The 18,882-nt window shown below is 43.7% G+C and overlaps 3 protein-coding genes across 4 annotated transcripts; 1 reads left to right on the top strand and 2 right to left on the bottom strand.

Annotated features, from left to right (window-relative positions):
• Window positions 1–7,610: 7,610 nt before the first annotated feature.
• LOC6524171 lies at window positions 7,611–17,754 on the top strand. 2 transcript variants are annotated; one of them, XM_039371485.2, is made up of 6 exons: window positions 7,611–7,987; window positions 12,695–12,797; window positions 12,863–13,454; window positions 13,527–13,677; window positions 17,333–17,449; window positions 17,516–17,754. In XM_039371485.2, exons 2-6 carry the CDS (start codon window positions 12,744–12,746, stop codon window positions 17,631–17,633), a joined length of 1,032 nt encoding a protein of 343 aa, XP_039227419.1. In that variant the 5' UTR covers window positions 7,611–7,987; window positions 12,695–12,743; the 3' UTR covers window positions 17,634–17,754. The 2 variants fall into 2 exon arrangements, with proteins under 2 accessions (XP_039227419.1, XP_002100034.1); XM_002099998.3 differs by lacking the exons at window positions 7,611–7,987; window positions 17,333–17,449; window positions 17,516–17,754 and adding an exon at window positions 13,996–14,814 and having other exon boundaries at window positions 12,729–12,797.
• LOC6524170 lies at window positions 14,344–17,333 on the bottom strand. The gene is made up of 2 exons (XM_002099997.4): window positions 16,860–17,333; window positions 14,344–16,799 (listed from the first exon to the last, which is right to left on the bottom strand). The coding sequence occupies exons 1-2, from the start codon at window positions 17,047–17,049 to the stop codon at window positions 14,725–14,727; spliced, it is 2,265 nt and encodes a 754-aa protein (XP_002100033.1). The 5' UTR covers window positions 17,050–17,333; the 3' UTR covers window positions 14,344–14,724.
• LOC6524168 lies at window positions 17,731–18,835 on the bottom strand. Its single transcript, XM_002099995.3, has 2 exons — window positions 18,718–18,835; window positions 17,731–18,641 (listed from the first exon to the last, which is right to left on the bottom strand). The coding sequence occupies exon 2, from the start codon at window positions 18,629–18,631 to the stop codon at window positions 17,861–17,863; it is 771 nt and encodes a 256-aa protein (XP_002100031.1). The 5' UTR covers window positions 18,632–18,641; window positions 18,718–18,835; the 3' UTR covers window positions 17,731–17,860.
• Between the last annotated feature and the right edge of the window lie 47 nt (window positions 18,836–18,882).

The following is an 18,882-nucleotide window of genomic DNA, read 5'->3' as shown; positions in this document are numbered from 1 at the left end:
TCCTATTTGAAGCTATGAGAAGGCAAATCAGCTAAAATTCATTATCAGAGCAATTATTATACAAAAACCTACTGTTTTATATATTAAGTGTGATGTCACTTTGTTATTTGGGATAATTATTTATTTATTTTCGAAATAAATCCTCTTTAAAATTAAAAAACTGCGCATATTCAAGACTGACCCCTTCCCCTTGTGACACCACACCCCCCATAACCCCTTTTGCCATCAACCACGGCACACACACTTTGTGCCAAAGTGGCGACATTTATGCGTGTGTGCGTGCCGTCTAAAGTGTTCGCTGCCACGCCCACCGCCGGCCACACGCCGCCCACCAGTCAGTCCGAATAAATGGCAATCATCGTAGCCGCTGCCCAGTGCACTGCCCGAAATAAGTGCTGACCATTAATATATCTTAATTTATTCATATCGAATCAAATATTTCATTTTTAATCGAAGGCAATAGGAATTATTTATATTTATATTTAAATATAATAAATATAAATTATATTCTTAAATTGCAGGTGTTGCCTTTATTTCTGGCACTTCTGTCCGGTTATTCGGCGTTGATTCCTTGCGAAAATTGAGCGCTGCTGGCAAATTTGAAGGTGAACCAATCTGGACAGCTTGCCGGAACCTAACCCATGCCACCCACACTCGCACCAGAGAACTGCAGCAAGCTACCGGCACTCTAAGTGTGTTGACACTCTATATGCGGCCATCACAATAACCCGGGTGTTTTGTCACCCGGTAAATAATACCAAATAATAATAAGTACTAAATACTAAATAATACTAAATACTAAATAATAATAAATTCGTAATACAAAATACTAAATAATACTAAATACTTAATACTAAATAATACCAAAATATTTGTGCCCTTCTCTGCGCTTCTCAAAAGTTCTACATAAGCAAACGACTTTTTCGATTTTTTTTTTTATATACTAAATGTGAGTGAGTGGTGCAGTGATTTTATGTGGCAGCAGAGGATATCAATAATGTGATTTCGACCTACTGGAGGAAGTGCCTGAGCGAGCTATTTTCCAGGAGCTACAACCAGCTGTCAGCTCTGACGTGGAAAGAGCGTGAGCAGAGGGGTGAGTACCTTGGGGGAAATGAGAGGCAGTGATGTAGTCGAGTTTAAAAGCAAAAATCAAGCTAGCAACTAAATAGAAAAAACATAAATTCACTCCGGTAATTACTTTATACAATTAGTTAAAATCTGTAAGAATACTCTTTTATTTTGGATGAAAGGTGTATTGATGAATTCCTTCTGCTGAACTAAAAACAAGAGGGTTTCAACTTTTGAGTAATGCAATTTAAATTTAAAGTCGTATTTTATTGCCGCCTAGAGGGCGCTACAATTGGCTGCTTTGATTTTATAGCAGCTTTTGAGATTTGCTTTCGCCGCTAGATGGCTCTTGAAATGGGGTAGTTAACATGTAAAATTAATATCTTATGTAACTAAGTGTGTAAAATAAATGAATGCAACACGTAAAATATATGAATTTATTTAAAAGATTTATCTATGTTTAATCTTACTACGTATGGGAGTCTACTATTACTAATTTTACTATTAGTATTATTAATTATAAAGAATATATGAATAAAGAACGTAAGACATGTATAAAAACTTATAAATCATAGTTATCTTAATAGACGTTATTACCTCTCAGATTGAATAAAGTATGTAGCCCCTTCCATTGACATAACTGAGCTCTATGTACATACAGGTTCATATATACAATCATAATCATATATGTATATACATATATACCCCTTAGCTGTCATTAATCCCCTTTAAAGCTTAACAACCGCATTACGGATCCGCGATCTGTTTGTTTGTTGTTCTCTTGTTGTTGTGTATGGTGTGAACAACTGCCGGTGGGCGTGGCCGGGCGCCCCCCTTTTTTGGGGTCAGTAGCTGAAACAACAAACGGCGATTATTGTTTATTAGAATAACAATGACCCAAAGCTGACACGTTTATTAATGGTGCAAAAAGCCAAAGCTCACACATTTTGGCCGAGTTCATTCACCGCTCACTTTAATTGCATTTGGTGTGTGAATCCTTGATGGTCTTAGCTTCTGCTTATTATTTAATTAATTCAGTTATGGATTTTTAATGATTTTATTAGCAATTAATTGTTGATGGGCCGACGCCTGCGGTGCTTATGGGATCACAAACAAAATAAATCATCGAATAGCAGCTGTCAATTGATTAAGATAAACTAAAAAAATAAGAAACAATAAGTAATTGGAATACATTTAAATTAGAAAAATAATAAAAGTTAAATACTTATGGCATGCGCAATGCAGTTTAAAGGGATTTAAATTCTAAAAATAAGAGCGATGGGCATCGATAATTATCGATCAAAACTGGCAGATTGTAGTCTCAATCGATTTTCATCACCTTTTTCTGTCATTTAAATTCAATTACAATTAACCGCAGCTTTGATGACTTCCAGCCAACAATTGCAATTGACATCGATGGCCCGCCAACAATGAATTAAATGCTTCCCGCGAACTCCACAGTTTTGACAGCCTAATCAAGCCAATCCACCCAAGTAAACAAAGCCAAAAACAATATGAGGCAAAAAAAAAATAAAAATAGTAGAAATAAAACAGTACACACAGAAATTTCAACAGCGCAGCAACAAAGCCCAGCTAAACAAAAATATTCCGTCACACAAAAAAGAGTTTGCAAGCGCGGAGGAAAAAATAAAACCCAAATATCGACGGAACGACGATATATAAGCCCCAGAAATTGGCAAGAGTGTAGGGGGGTTTCGCGATATTTTGGCAGCGCGGTAACCAAAAGCCTTCAACGACTCACCCATTGTATGGATGACCGATTGACAGACTACCCATGTCCGCACAGCAAAGCACAAGCGGACAAATGGACAAAAGGGACAAACGGACAAGTGGTCATACGGACAGACTGTCAGACTGACATTTACGGACACAAAGACACAATTGACGATTAATCGATTAGTTGCAATTTGACACATGAACAATTATCGGTCACGAATGCCACGCAATAGAAACAACAACCACATATCAAAATGTCGGCGGTAGGGATAAATTTATGGTTGGTGGTCAGGTGGCCGCCGCAGAAACTTGAAACCCAATTAACGTTGTCAGGTGAACACCGGAATCCGAGTATTGGTGAGTAATCAAGAAAGCTCATTATTCTGGACCCCAAAACATTGGGGTTTCCATTCACACTGGTGGCGGATCCTACTTGTAGATAATATCATTTGCGTAGTTTAAGATTTTGGTATATATTTTAAGGTGGGCGTACCACACAAAACTCTAATCTCTAATGACTGCAATAAATAAAAGCAAATTTCCGATACTGAAAAAGCCATTAAATGGGCCCTGGACCAGCTTAATTATTCATTGATTTCGATTTGATGCCATAGTTTTTTTTTTATCGACAACAGCCTCGTTTTTGTTTGATATGGAGATCATAACGAGATTATGACAGTTTTGTGGATCGTTCGCCGTTTTGTTTTACGACGCCTCTATATACGAAAATTGCCCTTAACGATCGACAATCAACGCCAAGACTGGAGCAACTTTCCATAGATCAAAAACAAAAAACAATATTTTAATGGCGAGCATTAAATAAATTTGCACACTTAATGTAAATATTTTGTGCGGCTGGCTTACAAGCGAATCTTGTTGTATTTTCAATCTGGCACCCTGCCACGTTTTTAATGGGCGTAGGTGAGCGCGTTTTGGATGGGGTTTTATTGAAAGCTGGGTAAAAAGGGGGTTGGGGTTGGGCAGCGGGTGCATTGAACTTTCAAGTTTTCGGGGCGAAACTTTTGTTAGTCGCCGACAAGGGAATACAAAATGTTTATGGCCCTTGCAGTGTATAAATTTCAATTTATTCCACATTCTAATAGTTTAGCTATGCTTAAAAATTCCACAATCAGTATAGGCATTTCAAAAATTTCACATATGAACATATCTATGAAATTCGCATTAATTTGGCGTACTTTGTTGTCTAGTTTTACAAAAAGATATCATATGCGCAAAGAAAACTTTTCTGCTGATTTCCAAATCAAATCACATCTGTGCGAATGTCCTTTGGTTTGTTGCCGAATGATAGTTTTGCGATAAAAATTGTTTTATATCTGTCATAAATGTCAGCACTTTTACCAACTGCTGTGAGTATTGAGCATAAATAAATATGAATAAGTACATTTACATATGTACATTTGTTTGGCCTATTTAAGTAACAGTTTGCTGGTAATATCCACAGGATTTTGAGGGGGGTGGGGGTCCAAAGGGCTTTGAGATGAGCACTTTTGCATGGCTAAATGCCTTAGAAACACCACTAAAAACAGAATGGAACCAGCATCCTCCTATCTTTTGGCCTTATTTTATGTAACAGTCTTATTTATTATTTTCTTTTTCTCTGCATTTGTTTCAGTTGGCTGGGTGTTGTTGTTGTTGCTGTTGTTAGTTTTGGCCTGTCACAAGCACACTGGCACAAAAAAGCACCACAAACACACACACACACACACACACACACATAGACAAATAGCAGGAGACACTGAAGAGCCTTTTGCATATGTCCGTCTCTGTCTGTCTCCCTGTGTGTGTGTGTGAGTAAATGTTTTTTTTTTGCTCGCTGTTTTTTCTATTTATTCTACTATTTTTCCACTTTTCCTTATTTCCAGAGATGCATTTTGCGCTTTTTTGCGGTTGCTCGGCTATGTTAATGACACTTACAAAACCAACAACAGAGCCCAAGAAATGTCACACCAACGAAAAGCGAGCAGGGCAATGGAATGGCTGAGGGGTCAAGGGGGAGCCGGCACACCCCTCCCCCTTCTGCCGACAAAACCACTTTCTAGACCCACTTCAGTTGGCCTTTTTTGCAAATCTTCAGCAGACACCGTGGAAATGCGTTTCAAAGCTCAAGAAAAGTACTTTTAAAAAGCGAAGAAATCATCATTCTAAGATGAAAAATGCTAATATTATATGGTTAGTGCTACTATAATTATAATAGTTATTATTACATTGAAAACAAATGCGTGGTTTGGAGCCTCATTGATGTGTGCGCAAAATTGCGTTAAATGTAAACTTTTTTTCTGTGCACTGTGCTTTGCTGTACTTAACATTGGGCAGCTAACCCCCATCAAGATAATCACCCCCCCCCCCCTCCCCTCTCGGCGCAGCCCCCTTGCCCCGCTCAAGGACTACACCCGCACCCATGGTACCAAAGTTCACCCCAACCCCTGCCGTTTGGCTCTTCACTTTGCCACTAATGGGACATTTGCAATTAAATTACTCGAATAAAGCATGTAAATTGCCAGTGAATGAAGGCAGCGCTGGCTAACCTGGCTAAACTGGCTAACCAGCCCCCCTCCCCCTCCATGCCCCTCTGTTCCCCTGGCAGAGGTGAAAGTGCGGAGCCAACGGTGCGTATGTGTAATGTGCTTGGGCCAGGCTAAGTATGCTAATGCTAAGGCAACACAAACATTATGTGCGTACAACACACGAAAAACTTGATGTAAAATTTATGAAAAAATATGTATGCGTTTGTGTGTGTGTGTGTGTGTGAGAAGGCCCAAAAGATAAATTTCTAGTGAATTCAAAATTAAAGCACAAATTTCGCGCTGCTAACTTTGGTCCAATTTAAGTTACGTTTTTTTCCCAAGTTTTCTTTGCTGAAAATTTCAAATTGAATTTTGGGCACGGCATTCCGCTGTTGTTTACCTAATCATTCGGTGCGGCAAGAGCCGGGCGGGGAAAAACTAGTGGCGGGGGAGGAAAAGCGGAAAAGCAGGGGAATAGAAGGAGAGGAACACATGCCGCAGACAAGGACGAAACCGGAATCACAGCCAGGACAAAATCCTCGAAATTTGACCAGCTGCCAGAAGTTTCTCCATCAGTCGGGAAATTCTCTCTGCACATCGCGTGAATTCTCCCGGCTTTTATCGCCCTTCTGCGCAGCTGGAGAAAAACTCTCTCTCTTTTTCAGAAAAGAAAAAACCAAAGACTAGAGTAGAAAATATCGAAAATTCAGGCAACAGCTGTTTGGGAATTTTCCCGAAAACTGTTATACAAAAATCAAGGCGGTCGGTTCAAAAATCAAAGTTCATTGAACCGCGCGTTTCAAATGAATGTTATGGCTTTTTAAATGTGTGTTCTTAGGCTTCGTGGGTTTCTTTCTGGTTCCGCCAATTACATTTGGGCCGTGTCTTATCTAAAGCTTCAAGTCACGATTTCAATTTGCAAGCGAAAAGAGCCCGAAATCGAACTATTGATTTCATATTCAGCACTCAGAGTGGACGACATAAATCAAAATCTGTTCGTTTTCGTGCGGTGACATAAATGAGACGCGGCCCAAAAGGTGTTGTTAATGGCCAATGAACAGGGCTTGCTGTCCGAATTTGTTGGCCAAGTTCAACTAACCCCTGATTGCATTGTATATGTATGTATATGTAGTTTATGGAAATTCAATAGCCCCCCTTTCGCTACGCCTCTGATTGTTCTGTTTCTCCTACTTTAGTTTTTATTTTTTTTCGCTGAGCTGGCCTACGGAAATAGCTACCATTCTGAAGTCTAGACTCTTCAGTTTTAGCCAATTAATCAGCTGTTGACTTGTTGGGGTAATTAACTCAAGCACTGCAGAGCAACTGGCCAGATGACAAATATTTAAATACATCGACATGAATATTAATAATATATATATAAATAAATATTTAAAACATGTTTGCTGTTTAGAAATCATAGGGTTAATGCCACCGATGATGCCTGATGAATGAAGGAAGCACCGCTGCGGCTTCAGCTGGCTCAAGTTGCAGGTGGTGGCAGCATCTGAGGTCCTAGTAGTTGTGCTGCACAGTGAAAAAAAAACCCACCAACTCGTGCTGGCCAATGAAGCAGCAGCAGCGATGGCGGCAGCGAAACCAACGCATTGCGCATGCGCAGCAGCAGCGACGCCGACAGCGACGTCGACGACGCTGCGTGGCCAATATTAAAATGAAAACGAGATAGGAAGTGGGCAATGGCAAGTCGACTCCTGAATACCCTAACCCCAATCGGAAAACCCTTTTAAAAACGATTCAAAAAAAAAGGGAAGCTGAAGTAGATATATAAATACAACTAAATTGTATGATTTTTTTAACTTTTTGTAAACAAATTGAATTTCTTTATGAGCTATTTAACTTTTTGATTACAAATTTAAATCATTAGATCATAATCTATCTAACTTAATACAAATGATTTTAATGATTAAAGCATTTTCTAAAATTCAAATCTTTTTTGAAAGAAAGAGTAGCTATACCTGAGTGCAGTAATAATATTAATAATATTATAACATTTATGACATCCTTTCGAAATTAAATATTTTTCATAGATACGCATTGATCCTTTCATAAGTTATGCATATATGATAGTAAGTTGGCACTCGAAAGCGTATAAGTCTGCATGTGGTATTTGTTTTTGCCTTAATGCTGATGTTGTTGTTATTGTTGTAGTTCTTGTTGTTGGTGGTGTTGTTGGGCGTCTCTGCCGCATCGCTGCCGCACCTCTGCCGCCGTACCGCGCAGTGAAAAGTCGTTGAAATTCGATCGCCGAGCGGCAAACGAACTCAGAACGTTGCCGTTGCGCAAACGCAAAGCACGCGATTTACACACCCCCATTTACACACACACACACAGCCAAACACTCACGCACACAGCGCCACGCCCACGCCGCCGAAACGCCCATGCAAGCCGGCTTGCAGGATTTGTTTGCGTAATTTTAAAATCCCCATCGCAAGTGGACAGAAAAATTTGGAAAATCGAATTAAAATTTCAGACAGACAAATTTGGAAACTGTTTTTAAAATCGAATTAAAATTTCACGTTTATTTTTTGTTTATTTTTTGAAGTTTGGTACTCCTTGGTATTCCTTGTGTGTGCGTGAAAAATTTTAAGTGCCTACAAGTCTGCGGAGTGCAACGTAAATTACACACAAATATTCAGGTAATTCACTCAAGTTCAAGTTTATGTTTATGGCCAACAATGAGTGGAAACTATTTTTTAAGTGATTGAGTTGTAAGCCGCGGAGTTTCGATTTCAAATTTAATTGCAATACAATACTAGCAACATTCAGTTGGATTTTTTTTTCATTTTAAAACTGTCATATTATTTTGAAGTTGAATAGAAATAAAACAAATTGTTTGTTTAACGCCTGGCTGCCATTGAAATTGCGCTGCATGAGAAAATAAAATAACGCAAGTAAAAACAGAGTTCGTTTTTATGCCCAAAAATAAGAGCACATAAAAGTAAACAGAGAGCGTTTCGAAAAGAAACGTGTCTGAAAATGATTAGGAGTTCAGCGACACCGCAGCAGCAGTGCACCTGTTCCAGAATTTCGATTTCCCACATTTTTTTCAATTTCTTTTCCGATTTTTGTTGTCAGATTTGTTCCTTCTTTTTTCACTGATTTTTTATAGATTTTTTATCAGATTTTTTTCGTTGCTCCGCTCGCCATGCAAACAATCGCATTAGCCCCGAATCTGACGAGTAACGCACCACAAGTGTCGGCCCCTTGGACTGAAAAGTGGGCAGATTACCTGATCGGCATGCCAAAAAGGGCAGCCAAGTGCAGTTAGTGCCATAGAACCCGCTATGAAAAGCGGAATGGGGGGGTGGTGGGGCATTGGGGCTTATGACTGCATTTCAATGAGCGCTGAGTAACCGAAAATCCAAAACAAAAGGCCCCGAAAAAGCCCCAAGTATTTTCATTGGTTTTATTTTCTTAATTGTATATGTATTTTTATTTGCATTTCTTGTTATTATTTTTCCATGTGCCGCACGTTGGTGGGCTCCCCTTTTTTGGGGGGGCGCTTGGCACTTTTGGCTTTGCTCGATAGAAAGCAAAAGTTGAAATTACATATTTTATTTGTTGCGCAAGACAATTTCGTTTTCATTGCAACTTTCTACCCAAAAAAAAATGAAAAAAGGAAACGCTATTTAATTGCTAATACTTGCCTAAGTGCAACCGTTGCAAATGAAAGCAATTTGTAATCACAGGCACGTTTCTTGCAGTGCATTGTGTGAGGCACTTCGATAGCCATCAGCTGACGATTCCTGCCATTCCAAAACTGACCTTCGACGCTTAGCACTTTTTAATGCCAAAAGTTGGTAAGGATGCGATGCAGCCAGCCAGTTCCAGTTAACAATCAGTTAATTTATAAATATATATATATATATTCTGTTGAATCGAGAGAGATTGTTCTCACGCCTGTCGCTTGCTCGTAAATTGTAGAACAATAGTGTTTTCAAAACGGAAATATCACAAAACCAAAACTGGATAATGCGGCTAACTAACTCTGTGCATTTGAGCCAACTCTCACTCTGAGCCATTAATTGAGCCATTTGTTTTCGGCAATCGCCGTTGCCGAGTTTGCCAAGTCGTTTGATTTATTTTGCGGTTTGGTTTCTGGACAAACGCCACTTCAATTGACACAATGACACATTTTTCTTGCCTTGAATCGTCTTTGTTAAATAGCATTGATTTCATTCGATTCGATACGATTCGATTGAAACGCTGTGTCTTGATTACAAAATGTACGCATGTTTGATGCTCCAATGCTTTGCATGTTTGCTTACGTGATTGAAATTCGTGAGCTTCGTCCAGGCCATTGAGTTGGACACCCAAGTCCCATGAAATCCCAGAAATCACCTCGATCTATCAATAAAATCAAGCACTAAATGTAAATTATATCGGGCACACTACTCACGCCACATTCAAGTGCCAAAAACATGGAAAATTCAAATAATAAACTCTTTGTCTATCGGAATAACCAACTCGATTGGGAAAAGTGGTAAAAATAAATGTATCCATTTGGCGGAACAAGAACAAATGTGCTGTTAACCAAACCAAAAAGATATAGATATATTTCCTAAAGAACCAATTAGTGTTTGTATTTTTTTCCTAAATTCGGCAAGCAATTAAGTGGAAGAAATGCTAGAAGAACGATTCTATAAACCGATTTACATGCGACAGTTCTAGTTTGCAAATCAGCTGAATACATCTAAATCTAAATAAAATCAAAAAATAAAAAATCAAAGGGGGGATAAACAATTTGTCATGCCGCTTACAGAATCGTGACTCGTACGAAAAAATCATCATTGGTGGTGACATTATAATGCGTATCAATATCCATTATCTGTGATTTATTCATGTCGCCAATTCGGCGAGCAACTCTTTTGTCTGCCTGTTTTCTATACATTATTACTGATTACTGATTACTCAGCTTGGGTGATTAATTGGGTGCCTTCAAAAAACCAAAAAACCAAAAAAAGCGGAAGAAATAATTGTCTATGTGACGAAATTGTTAATTTCGTTTGCCTCTAAAAGGGTTAGGAATTTGCGTTGTAAAGGACGTTGCAGTATTTTGACCCCCTATATACCATATATATTCCATCTTTTGACCACTTTATTACTTCTGGCTCTTCTGGTTTATTTGTTTTTTTTTTTTTTTTATTTTTTATTTTGTTTATCTTTTGGACTCTGTCACGCTGAAGACAGCGATTGCATAAGGTGATATAGTAAGTACATTAAGTACATGCATTTTTTTTCACTTTATGCATTGGCTCCTGCTGCGATTTATTGTTTTTTTTTCGATTTTTTGCAATTTTTTGCCAAAGGGCTTGAACGTTTAAGTCGCTTGCGTAATGAAAACACACGCAGTGCAAATAAAACCACATTGGTGGGTCCCTTTTTTTTCCTTTCATTTTTTTTTTGCATTTTTTGCTTTTCGAGGCTGTGCAATAAGCTTAATTTACAACTTAATTTCCGCCTGGGTTTTCAATTAATCGCTGCCGATCGGCGTTCGCCCGACAATTATGATGAACGTTGCAAGGACGCTTTTGTTGCTCCGATTTTTTCTGCCCCTTTTTTTGGTTTTATTTTTTTTTTCTCCTCGTGCAACACGCTCATTTAACGCCAAGCAGTTTCCACCTGGTCGCTGATTGATTTCGGCGGCCCAATTAAAAGCCAAGCACTCATGCCTAATTATGTCGACGGGGGTTAATCGAAGCGGGCCTTAACCCTCTAATGCTCTGCTCTGCACATCAGCCTAATGATCGTTAGGATTTAACGCCAATTTCTTTCTGCATATTTGCTGCAATTTGTAATTGCATATCAATAAACTCCAACCATGTCGCATAATTTATATAGTTTTAAGTCGAATTTTTTCTGAGCAGCATGGGTTAATGTTTGCGACTTGCAGCAACTTCTAATTAACCGCTTGGCGACCAAGCCATCGAATAATCAGTCACCGTGATTAACGCCTTTCTTAGCTCCTTGCCAACTTTGCTGGCAGTTTTTTATTTTTCAGTTGACTTCGACATCAGCATTGAAAAGGCATGCAAAAATCAATATATTATTCATAAATTGATGAGTTATAAAATCACGTTTACTGTCAATTTCCTTATGCGCCCTCCCCCCTCCTCCCAAAAACACCCTGTAAATGTTATAATTGCGTATCGTTAAATAACCAAGTTTACGGCCACACAGAGTCAATGGACAAAAGGCAAAAAAAAACAGAAAAAAAACCAAAAACAAAACAACAACAGCACGAAAATATTTACTTAAATATTTCGGAATATATGGGAATAGTCCACAGTTTTGTCATCAAACCAATTTGTTTATCAGCCATATGTGCACATATATATGTATGTATATATATACATAAATATATAACTTGATGCGTCTCTAGAATGCTGGGCATTAAACTTGCGACTAAGCCAAAACACACTGCGAGAAATTGTGTAGTTGCAGCAACATCCACATACCAAAAAAAAAAGAAATAATAATTTGCTTTTGACTTTTACAATCTGAAGCCCCTTTGTTAGGCCCTTTTTCTGCCAGTGCAGCCCGGGGCTTTTAATGAGAATCGAACTCGAGCAACTGCACACATATGTACATATGTATATATATTTTTAGCGCAGAAATCTGCGTATTTTGATTTTATTTTGAGTTGGGGGCCGGACCAAGTTCAAGTGGCCGGCGTAAACCCGTTTTGGCCACAGATTGGATTTCCCTTCCGGCGACTAGATGATGCCATTAAAAGCAATGTACGAAATTGAAAATCAACAAAAAAAAGAATACATATATATGGTAGCTAAGGAGCAAATTTATCCATTGACTGTCGTCTGGTTCCTTTGCATTTTAGATCTAGTTTTTGTAGCCTTCTTGATTTCCTTTTTTTTCCAACGCCCTGACAAGCGAGCAAACATGTTTAACATAAAAGATAAGCCACAAGAAGAAAAAGGATGATATTTAAACAAAAAGTGGCAAATGCACTCGCATTTATCCCCTGTCTGTCTGTGTGTGAGTGTGTGTGCGTGTGTGTGCGTGTGTGTGGGCATGAATTTATTTATAAAGGGCTGCGGCCATAAAGTCGAAAAGCGGATCAGGTGGACGTCCTTGCAATCTGCACTCAATGCACCAAGTGTCGCGCACAGTGGTTGCAAATGCCGCAAAAAGTGGGGCAGACCAAGGATTTGGCTCATTGCAAATGTATAGACCGCAGCAAATTTATAATATTTTTAAGCCATCAGCTAAGTGCGTTCCACTGTTGGCGTTGGTTGCAAAAAACCCGTTTTGCTGATAAAAATGCATTCGATTTGAAGCGCTTCGTCTGCCGCACTATATCATGTTGCACGTCTGCTTTCTAGGCAACTGGGCACCTGAGAAGCTGAGATCCTGAAAATCTGAAAATCTGGCATGGGCATGCGACACTTGACAGCCGCCAGAATGGGCGTATTGCCAGTGGGCGTGGTAAGTAATCAGCAGCCAGCCAAAAAGTGGAATCATTAAGGCATATACCAAAACCTCCTTTGCAGCTGGGATTTGTGTTGCTGCAGCTGGTGATATCGGTGCATGGACATGGTCGCCTCATGGATCCGCCGGCCAGGAATGCCATGTGGCGCTTTGGCTACCCCAATCCGGTCAACTACAACGACAACGAGCTCTTCTGCGGCGGCTATGCGGTGCAGTGGGAGCAGAACAAGGGACGTTGTGGCATCTGCGGCGATGCCTATCACGTGAAGTCACCGCGTCCCCACGAAGCTGGCGGTCAGTATGGCAAGGGCATCATCTCACGCTACTATACCTCCGGCCAGACCATCGACGTGGAGGTGGAACTGACGGCCAATCACTACGGTCGCTTCGAGATGTTCCTGTGTCCCAACAATAATCCGCGTCAGGAGGCCACGCAAAAGTGTTTCGATCGTTATCCGTTGCTGATTTCGGGCAGTCGGGAGCATCGGTATCTGATACCGCGCGATGCCAAGAAGAAGGATATATTCCGCTACAAGGTGCGTTTGCCGCCATATGTCACCTGCACGCAGTGCGTACTGCAGTGGACCTACTACACGGCCAACATGTGGGGCACCTGTGCCAACGGCACCGAGGCCGTGGGCTGCGGCAAGGCAGGTGGGTGCAAATTGGGCAGGAGTTCCTGCTCATATATCGTCATCATTATAATCATTTGGCTTATGTTTCCAGAGACCTTTCGCAACTGTGCGGATGTGGCGATCGTCTCGAACACCGGCGGCGGCATTCCGCCACTTTTCGTGAACAACAAGTCGCCATATCTGCTCTACTATCGCGATTATCGTGCGCCGGCGGACAACAACATCTTTCCACTTATTGTGCGGTAAGTAATGCACATCTCTTATTCGTAGGATTTCACTGCACTTTTGTGCTTTTCATTTGGTATTTCCTTAAGCTTTCTATCCGCTACTGCATCCAGTTTGTATCCACTTTATTGGGTTCTTTTATCTCTTTTCTTGGTTGCTTTTTCTGTCTGCTGTCGTTACTCATTAACCGTTTTGCAATACATCTTTTCCGCTGCTTTACCGTTTTCGTTTCCGTTTCCGTTTCAACCATCTCGCTGTTCTTTCTCTCTAACAAACTGCGTGTTCTTTGTTCGGAGCGCTGCGAACACAAATTAAACTCTTGCTTTGGTTTCTAGCAATGCCACGCGGCATGCACGCAAAGAAGGCACGGCTAAACCGCCTGCCCGCTAAGCAGCTTACCCGATACCCGCTTTAAACCGCTTACCCGCTACTCGCTACCCGCTACCCGTTCGCAAACCGATTCGCACACGTTTTTCTAGCCCTACACTCTCGTGCCGATGGATTCCCGCCCGAATCGGGTCAGAGTTCGAATCAGTGTACGAGTAACGGGCAAAGGTAAATTATTCGAACGCCTACATTTAAGTTTTGAAACGGTTATGGCACACGCACAGACATACACACGCACACACACAGACACTGCTGTACATAAAGAAATGCTTAAATAAACTTAAAACCCATAGAAATGCTTTTATATTGTTTCGCTTAACCGCTTCGCCTAACCGATACAGTAGCGAATCGGTTTTTGGTGCTGGGGCGCTTACGGTTCGCAATACACATGAAATTTTATTAACATTGATCGACTTGGCATCGCTTGGCATCGCCAGTAAGAAAACAATTAATTCGAAAACATCTGTGTGAAATCAAACACCGAATCGGTTCGGTTATCGGCGTTTTTCAGTGGATTGGCTTTTGCAACTCTTCTGCTCTTCTGCTTTTCCAGCTGCTTGCACTGCTTGCAGCCTGCTTATACTGCTTACACCTCTTTGTTTTTTTTTTTGTTCTATATTTTTTGTATTTACTATGCTTTTGTCATCTTGGGCTGCTGGATGATTGGGGTTCGTGGCTCAGCAGCTGACATCCGGATAGGTGAAGGCCATGATGAGCACGAGTATAACAGCAACTTGCACCATGCCCACCAACACGGTTTTGAACAACTTCAATCGCACCTTCGGCTCCACGCGACACTTAATGGGCGGCTCCGGCGCCCGTCGACGCATCGTATTCCTCATCTTCATTGGTCTCGCAACCAAGTGGGATTTCCTCACAGCTTGGCCAGCCTCCTTGGCTCGCAACTCCTCCACTTTCTTGCGCTTGCTCAGCCGAGGACTGGGATTCGGTGTGTAGTCGGGTGAACTGATTTCCGTTTCCGGTTCTGATTCCGCTTCCTGTTCCATTTCCGGTTCCAACTGTTTGCCCAGCCTGGGCACTTCGAATTCCGTTTGCGTGGTATTGTTCACCTGGCTAGAGCATCGATCGGCCTGCTCTGCTGATCTCCCCGAAGCGGTCGACGCCACGCCCACTTCGTTGAGCCGCACCGAGAGGCGGGAGTAGGCGATGGCACCGCCATAATGGGCCATGGTTGCACCACCGCCGCCCGTCTCTCGTGTGGCCACCTCGAGTTGCTCGGCAGCGTTGTGGGCGGCCGCCAGCGTTTTTGGATCCGCATAGGCCAGACTGTTGAAGAACATGGTGTCCTGGTCCAGGAGATTGAAAGGTCTGCCAGTGCCAGGAACTTGGCGCAGTTGCTGCAGCAGCATATTGGGATTCTCGCGTAACTTGCGGAAGTTGGTGGGCTGCAGTGCATCTGCTTCGTTGGCGGCGGTCAGCGCTGGTTGCTCCTTGGGCGCTGGCAAATAGAAGCATTGCGACTCATCCGCTGTCTTCAGCTCATTCAGGGTTTTCGTCTCGATGCGAAACTCTTGCACCAAACCCACATGGCAGACGGTGCCCATGATGCATGACCGAATGACTGCCAACTGCTCCACGCGACGAAAGCCCAGTTTCCGAATGGGCAGCTCGTCCAATTGAAATGGACTGGTGCGCGGCGTATAGAAGCGGCCAGAAGATTGCTGACTTATATCCGTTATGATGACGGTGCTCCGCGGTTTGGGTATGCTGGACACGCGGAGTGTCGCCTCCAGTTTTTCGCCCAACTGCTGCAGCATGTGTATCTCATGCCGCAGGGCGGGCAAGTTCTGGCACATCTGATCCAATTCCAGCTGGCGCTGCTCCTTGTCGTGCTGCTGCTGCTGCTGCTGCTGATCCTGCTCCAGCTGGCGCAGTTGTCGCTGCCTTTGCCGCACCTCGCGCAACTGGACGCGCAAGCGCTCCTGACTGCACACCGCCTTGGCCTCGAATTGCTGCTGGCGCTGCAGCATGGCCGCCAAGGTGGGGCTATCCAACTGGCTGGAGGTGCTCGATGTCGGCGCCAGGCCCTCGACGGGCGAGAGGGTGTATCCTTCGCCGGCGCCCCTGCTGTGCAGTGCCTCCTCGGAAATGGTCCTTTGCAGCTGGAACGTCTCCTCGTCCTGCAGGCAAAACTCGCCCTCCTTCAGTCCATTCAAGTGCTCGCAACTGGTGCGCAATCTGCGGGCAGTTAGCAGGGCCTTCACCTTCTTCACCGGCTTGCAGACATAGACGAAACTCTTGTTCTGCTCATCCGGCAACCGAATGGCCTTGGCCAACTTGATCTTGTGATTCTCCATCGAGCTGCTGCTGTCGCTGATCAGTTGATTGTCTCCACTGGCGGCCAGCATGCTGCTGTCGCTGCCATGCGGTGTGTTCATCAAGTGCGCGCCCTTCTGATTGCTGCCCCCTGTAGCTGCTTGCTGTTGTCTGGACTGCTCCACATGGAGCTCAGTGTCGCGAATGGTGCGATTAAGTGTCCTAGCGGGCGACTTGTCCACCTTGTTGGGCAATCTGGCCACACGGGGCAGAAAGCTGCGTTGCCTGCCGAGAGTGCTGTTGTTCTTATTGGTGGCATTGGTGCTTTGCACCAGTGGCGTGGCCGGGATGACGACCTTCGCTGCTGGTTGTGGTGGTGCTGGTGGTTGTGTGTAGCGTTGTTTCGGCGATATTTGACTGCTCCAATCCTGTCCAGCTGTGGTGCAGTTACGAGCCGATCGATTGCTGTTTGGAACTGAACCAAAAGTGAAATATTTGGAAAGCTGTACAGTTCTGTATGCTGGACTACACTTACCCGAGGGCAGACCACGCGACAGCATCTCCGTTCTGGTGTAGGTCGTCTTGCGACGAACAGTCTGGGCGTGGTGATCCTGCTGGTTGCCCATCGCTTGACCCTGTGGCTGACCTTGCATCTGGATGACTTGCTGCAGGCCCTCCTGACCGCGGTCCATCTGTCGCATCTGGTTGATTCGTTGGCGATTCATTTTGGTTGCTCCTCTCCGGCGATCTGTTGCGACATTTGCGATCTCTGGCCGCCGGTTTTGTGTGTGCGGATGGTGGTGTTCAGCTTTGTATATTTTATATTTTGTGAGTGGGGGGAGCACTGTTTCAGTTGACTCGGTGAAACGATTGGGAGCTGGGAGCTGGGAGCTGGCAACTGGGACTGGGAGTTGACAGCACAGCGTAAGGTATATTCAAGGACTGCTGCGATTCCATTTCATCAACCGCTCGCATAGTTATAGTGGTATTGCTATTGATTTCTTTTAGTGACCAGAAGTGCATAGGCGCCCCAGCCTTCCGCACTTTGCCGGGCATCGACAACTGGTGCGAGATCAACTGCCTGCGCTATCCGCCCAATTGTCCGGAGGACGCCTGCCAGTGTCCGTAAGTATATGCATGCTAGGGTTAGGTATATAATGCTAAATGCAAAACCAAACTTGTATTTTATAGTCAAGAGTGCGTGGCCATTGGCGAGTATGCTGGGCAGGAAGGAGCCGACACCTACTGCATGGACAAGTGCCTCAACTACGAATCGGAGTGTCCGCCGGACAGGTGCCGCTGCTACTAAGCCGGCAGCCCAACCCCACACAGCTGTGCTGCCCACCCATTGCCCATGCGAAGGAGGAGGAGGACGATGCGAACGCAAGATCGAAAACGACACAAGATCCAATGAATTGAATTTAATCGTATACACTGCGCGTTGATTTCTTTGAATTTTCAATGGATTGGGGATTGGGTGGATGGCGCCGTTTTTGGCTGCCTTTTATCGTTTATCAGGCGGGCCACGCCCACTGGCTACTCCTGCCTCCTGTAGGCATCGTACAGAAACGGCCGGGTGAAGGCCTCCAGCAGCTCGCGCTGCTCCCGCAAACGTCGGGTCTGCGCCATGGGCGTCTCGGTGGCGTCGATGTACCGCCGGGCACGGAAGAGTGCGGAAACCGTGCTGCCCAGCTGCTGCCAGCGCTCGAAGGCACGCGATTCGGTGGGCAGCAGCGGCTCGGGCAGTGCTTTGGATAACTTTAGGTCGGCAGCTTTGCTTGGGCGTTCGGACTCAGGTTTGGACTCATGTTTGGACTCAGGTTTGGGCTCAGGTTCGAGCTCAGATTCGAGCTCGAGCTGAGGGCTGCAAGTGGGTGGCAAGTCGGCGAGCAGCTCATCGGTGTCGCAGGGTGGCTTGGGTAGCGGCATTGTCTGACTGCAAATGAGCACCTCGGCGCGCTCCTCGCGAGCATCGTCCTCGCTGTCCTCCAGCGGCAAGGCGACCGAGCTGCCACTGACCACTGAATCTCGCACGTGCGCAAAACTGGAGGCAATGCGACGCAAAGTGGGGTCCTTCTCCTTGATGGGCGGCTCAGCAGAAGCAACGGCATTGGTTTCCATTGTGGATGCTTTGCTTGCGATCAGATCGCCGCCACTGGTCGTCTGCTTCTGGCGCATCCGGTGCAGATTGATGCTGGAGAACTTGTTACCATAACTTTGACGCATTACGGCGCGTTTGCGACGCGCCTCCTCCTCCGCAATGGCCGTCAGTTGGTCCCTGGCCAAAAGTTGCTGCGCCTTTGACATGGTCTTTGGTCTAAGCCGGAACAGCAAATACGGCAAATCTTGAGTGGTTACAGTAACAAAAAGAAAGTAGAAAAAAAAACACTGACCGAAATGTGCGCTGAGAATTTCGAGTTTTCGGATGTGCGTCGAATGACTTGGTTTTAGGAATCCGGATGTCAGAAATATATGCGTAGCATCTACAGAAACAGTTTTCACACAGGCTACCTGGATATTTGCACAACTATTTGGTTCTCATGTACTTAGTTTCTTAA

The sequence above is a fragment of the Drosophila yakuba genome, chromosome X, assembly GCF_016746365.2.
Source record: "Drosophila yakuba strain Tai18E2 chromosome X, Prin_Dyak_Tai18E2_2.1, whole genome shotgun sequence".
Classification (NCBI taxonomy): Eukaryota; Metazoa; Arthropoda; class Insecta; order Diptera; family Drosophilidae; genus Drosophila; species Drosophila yakuba.
This window is presented reverse-complemented; position numbering and strand designations above follow the sequence as displayed.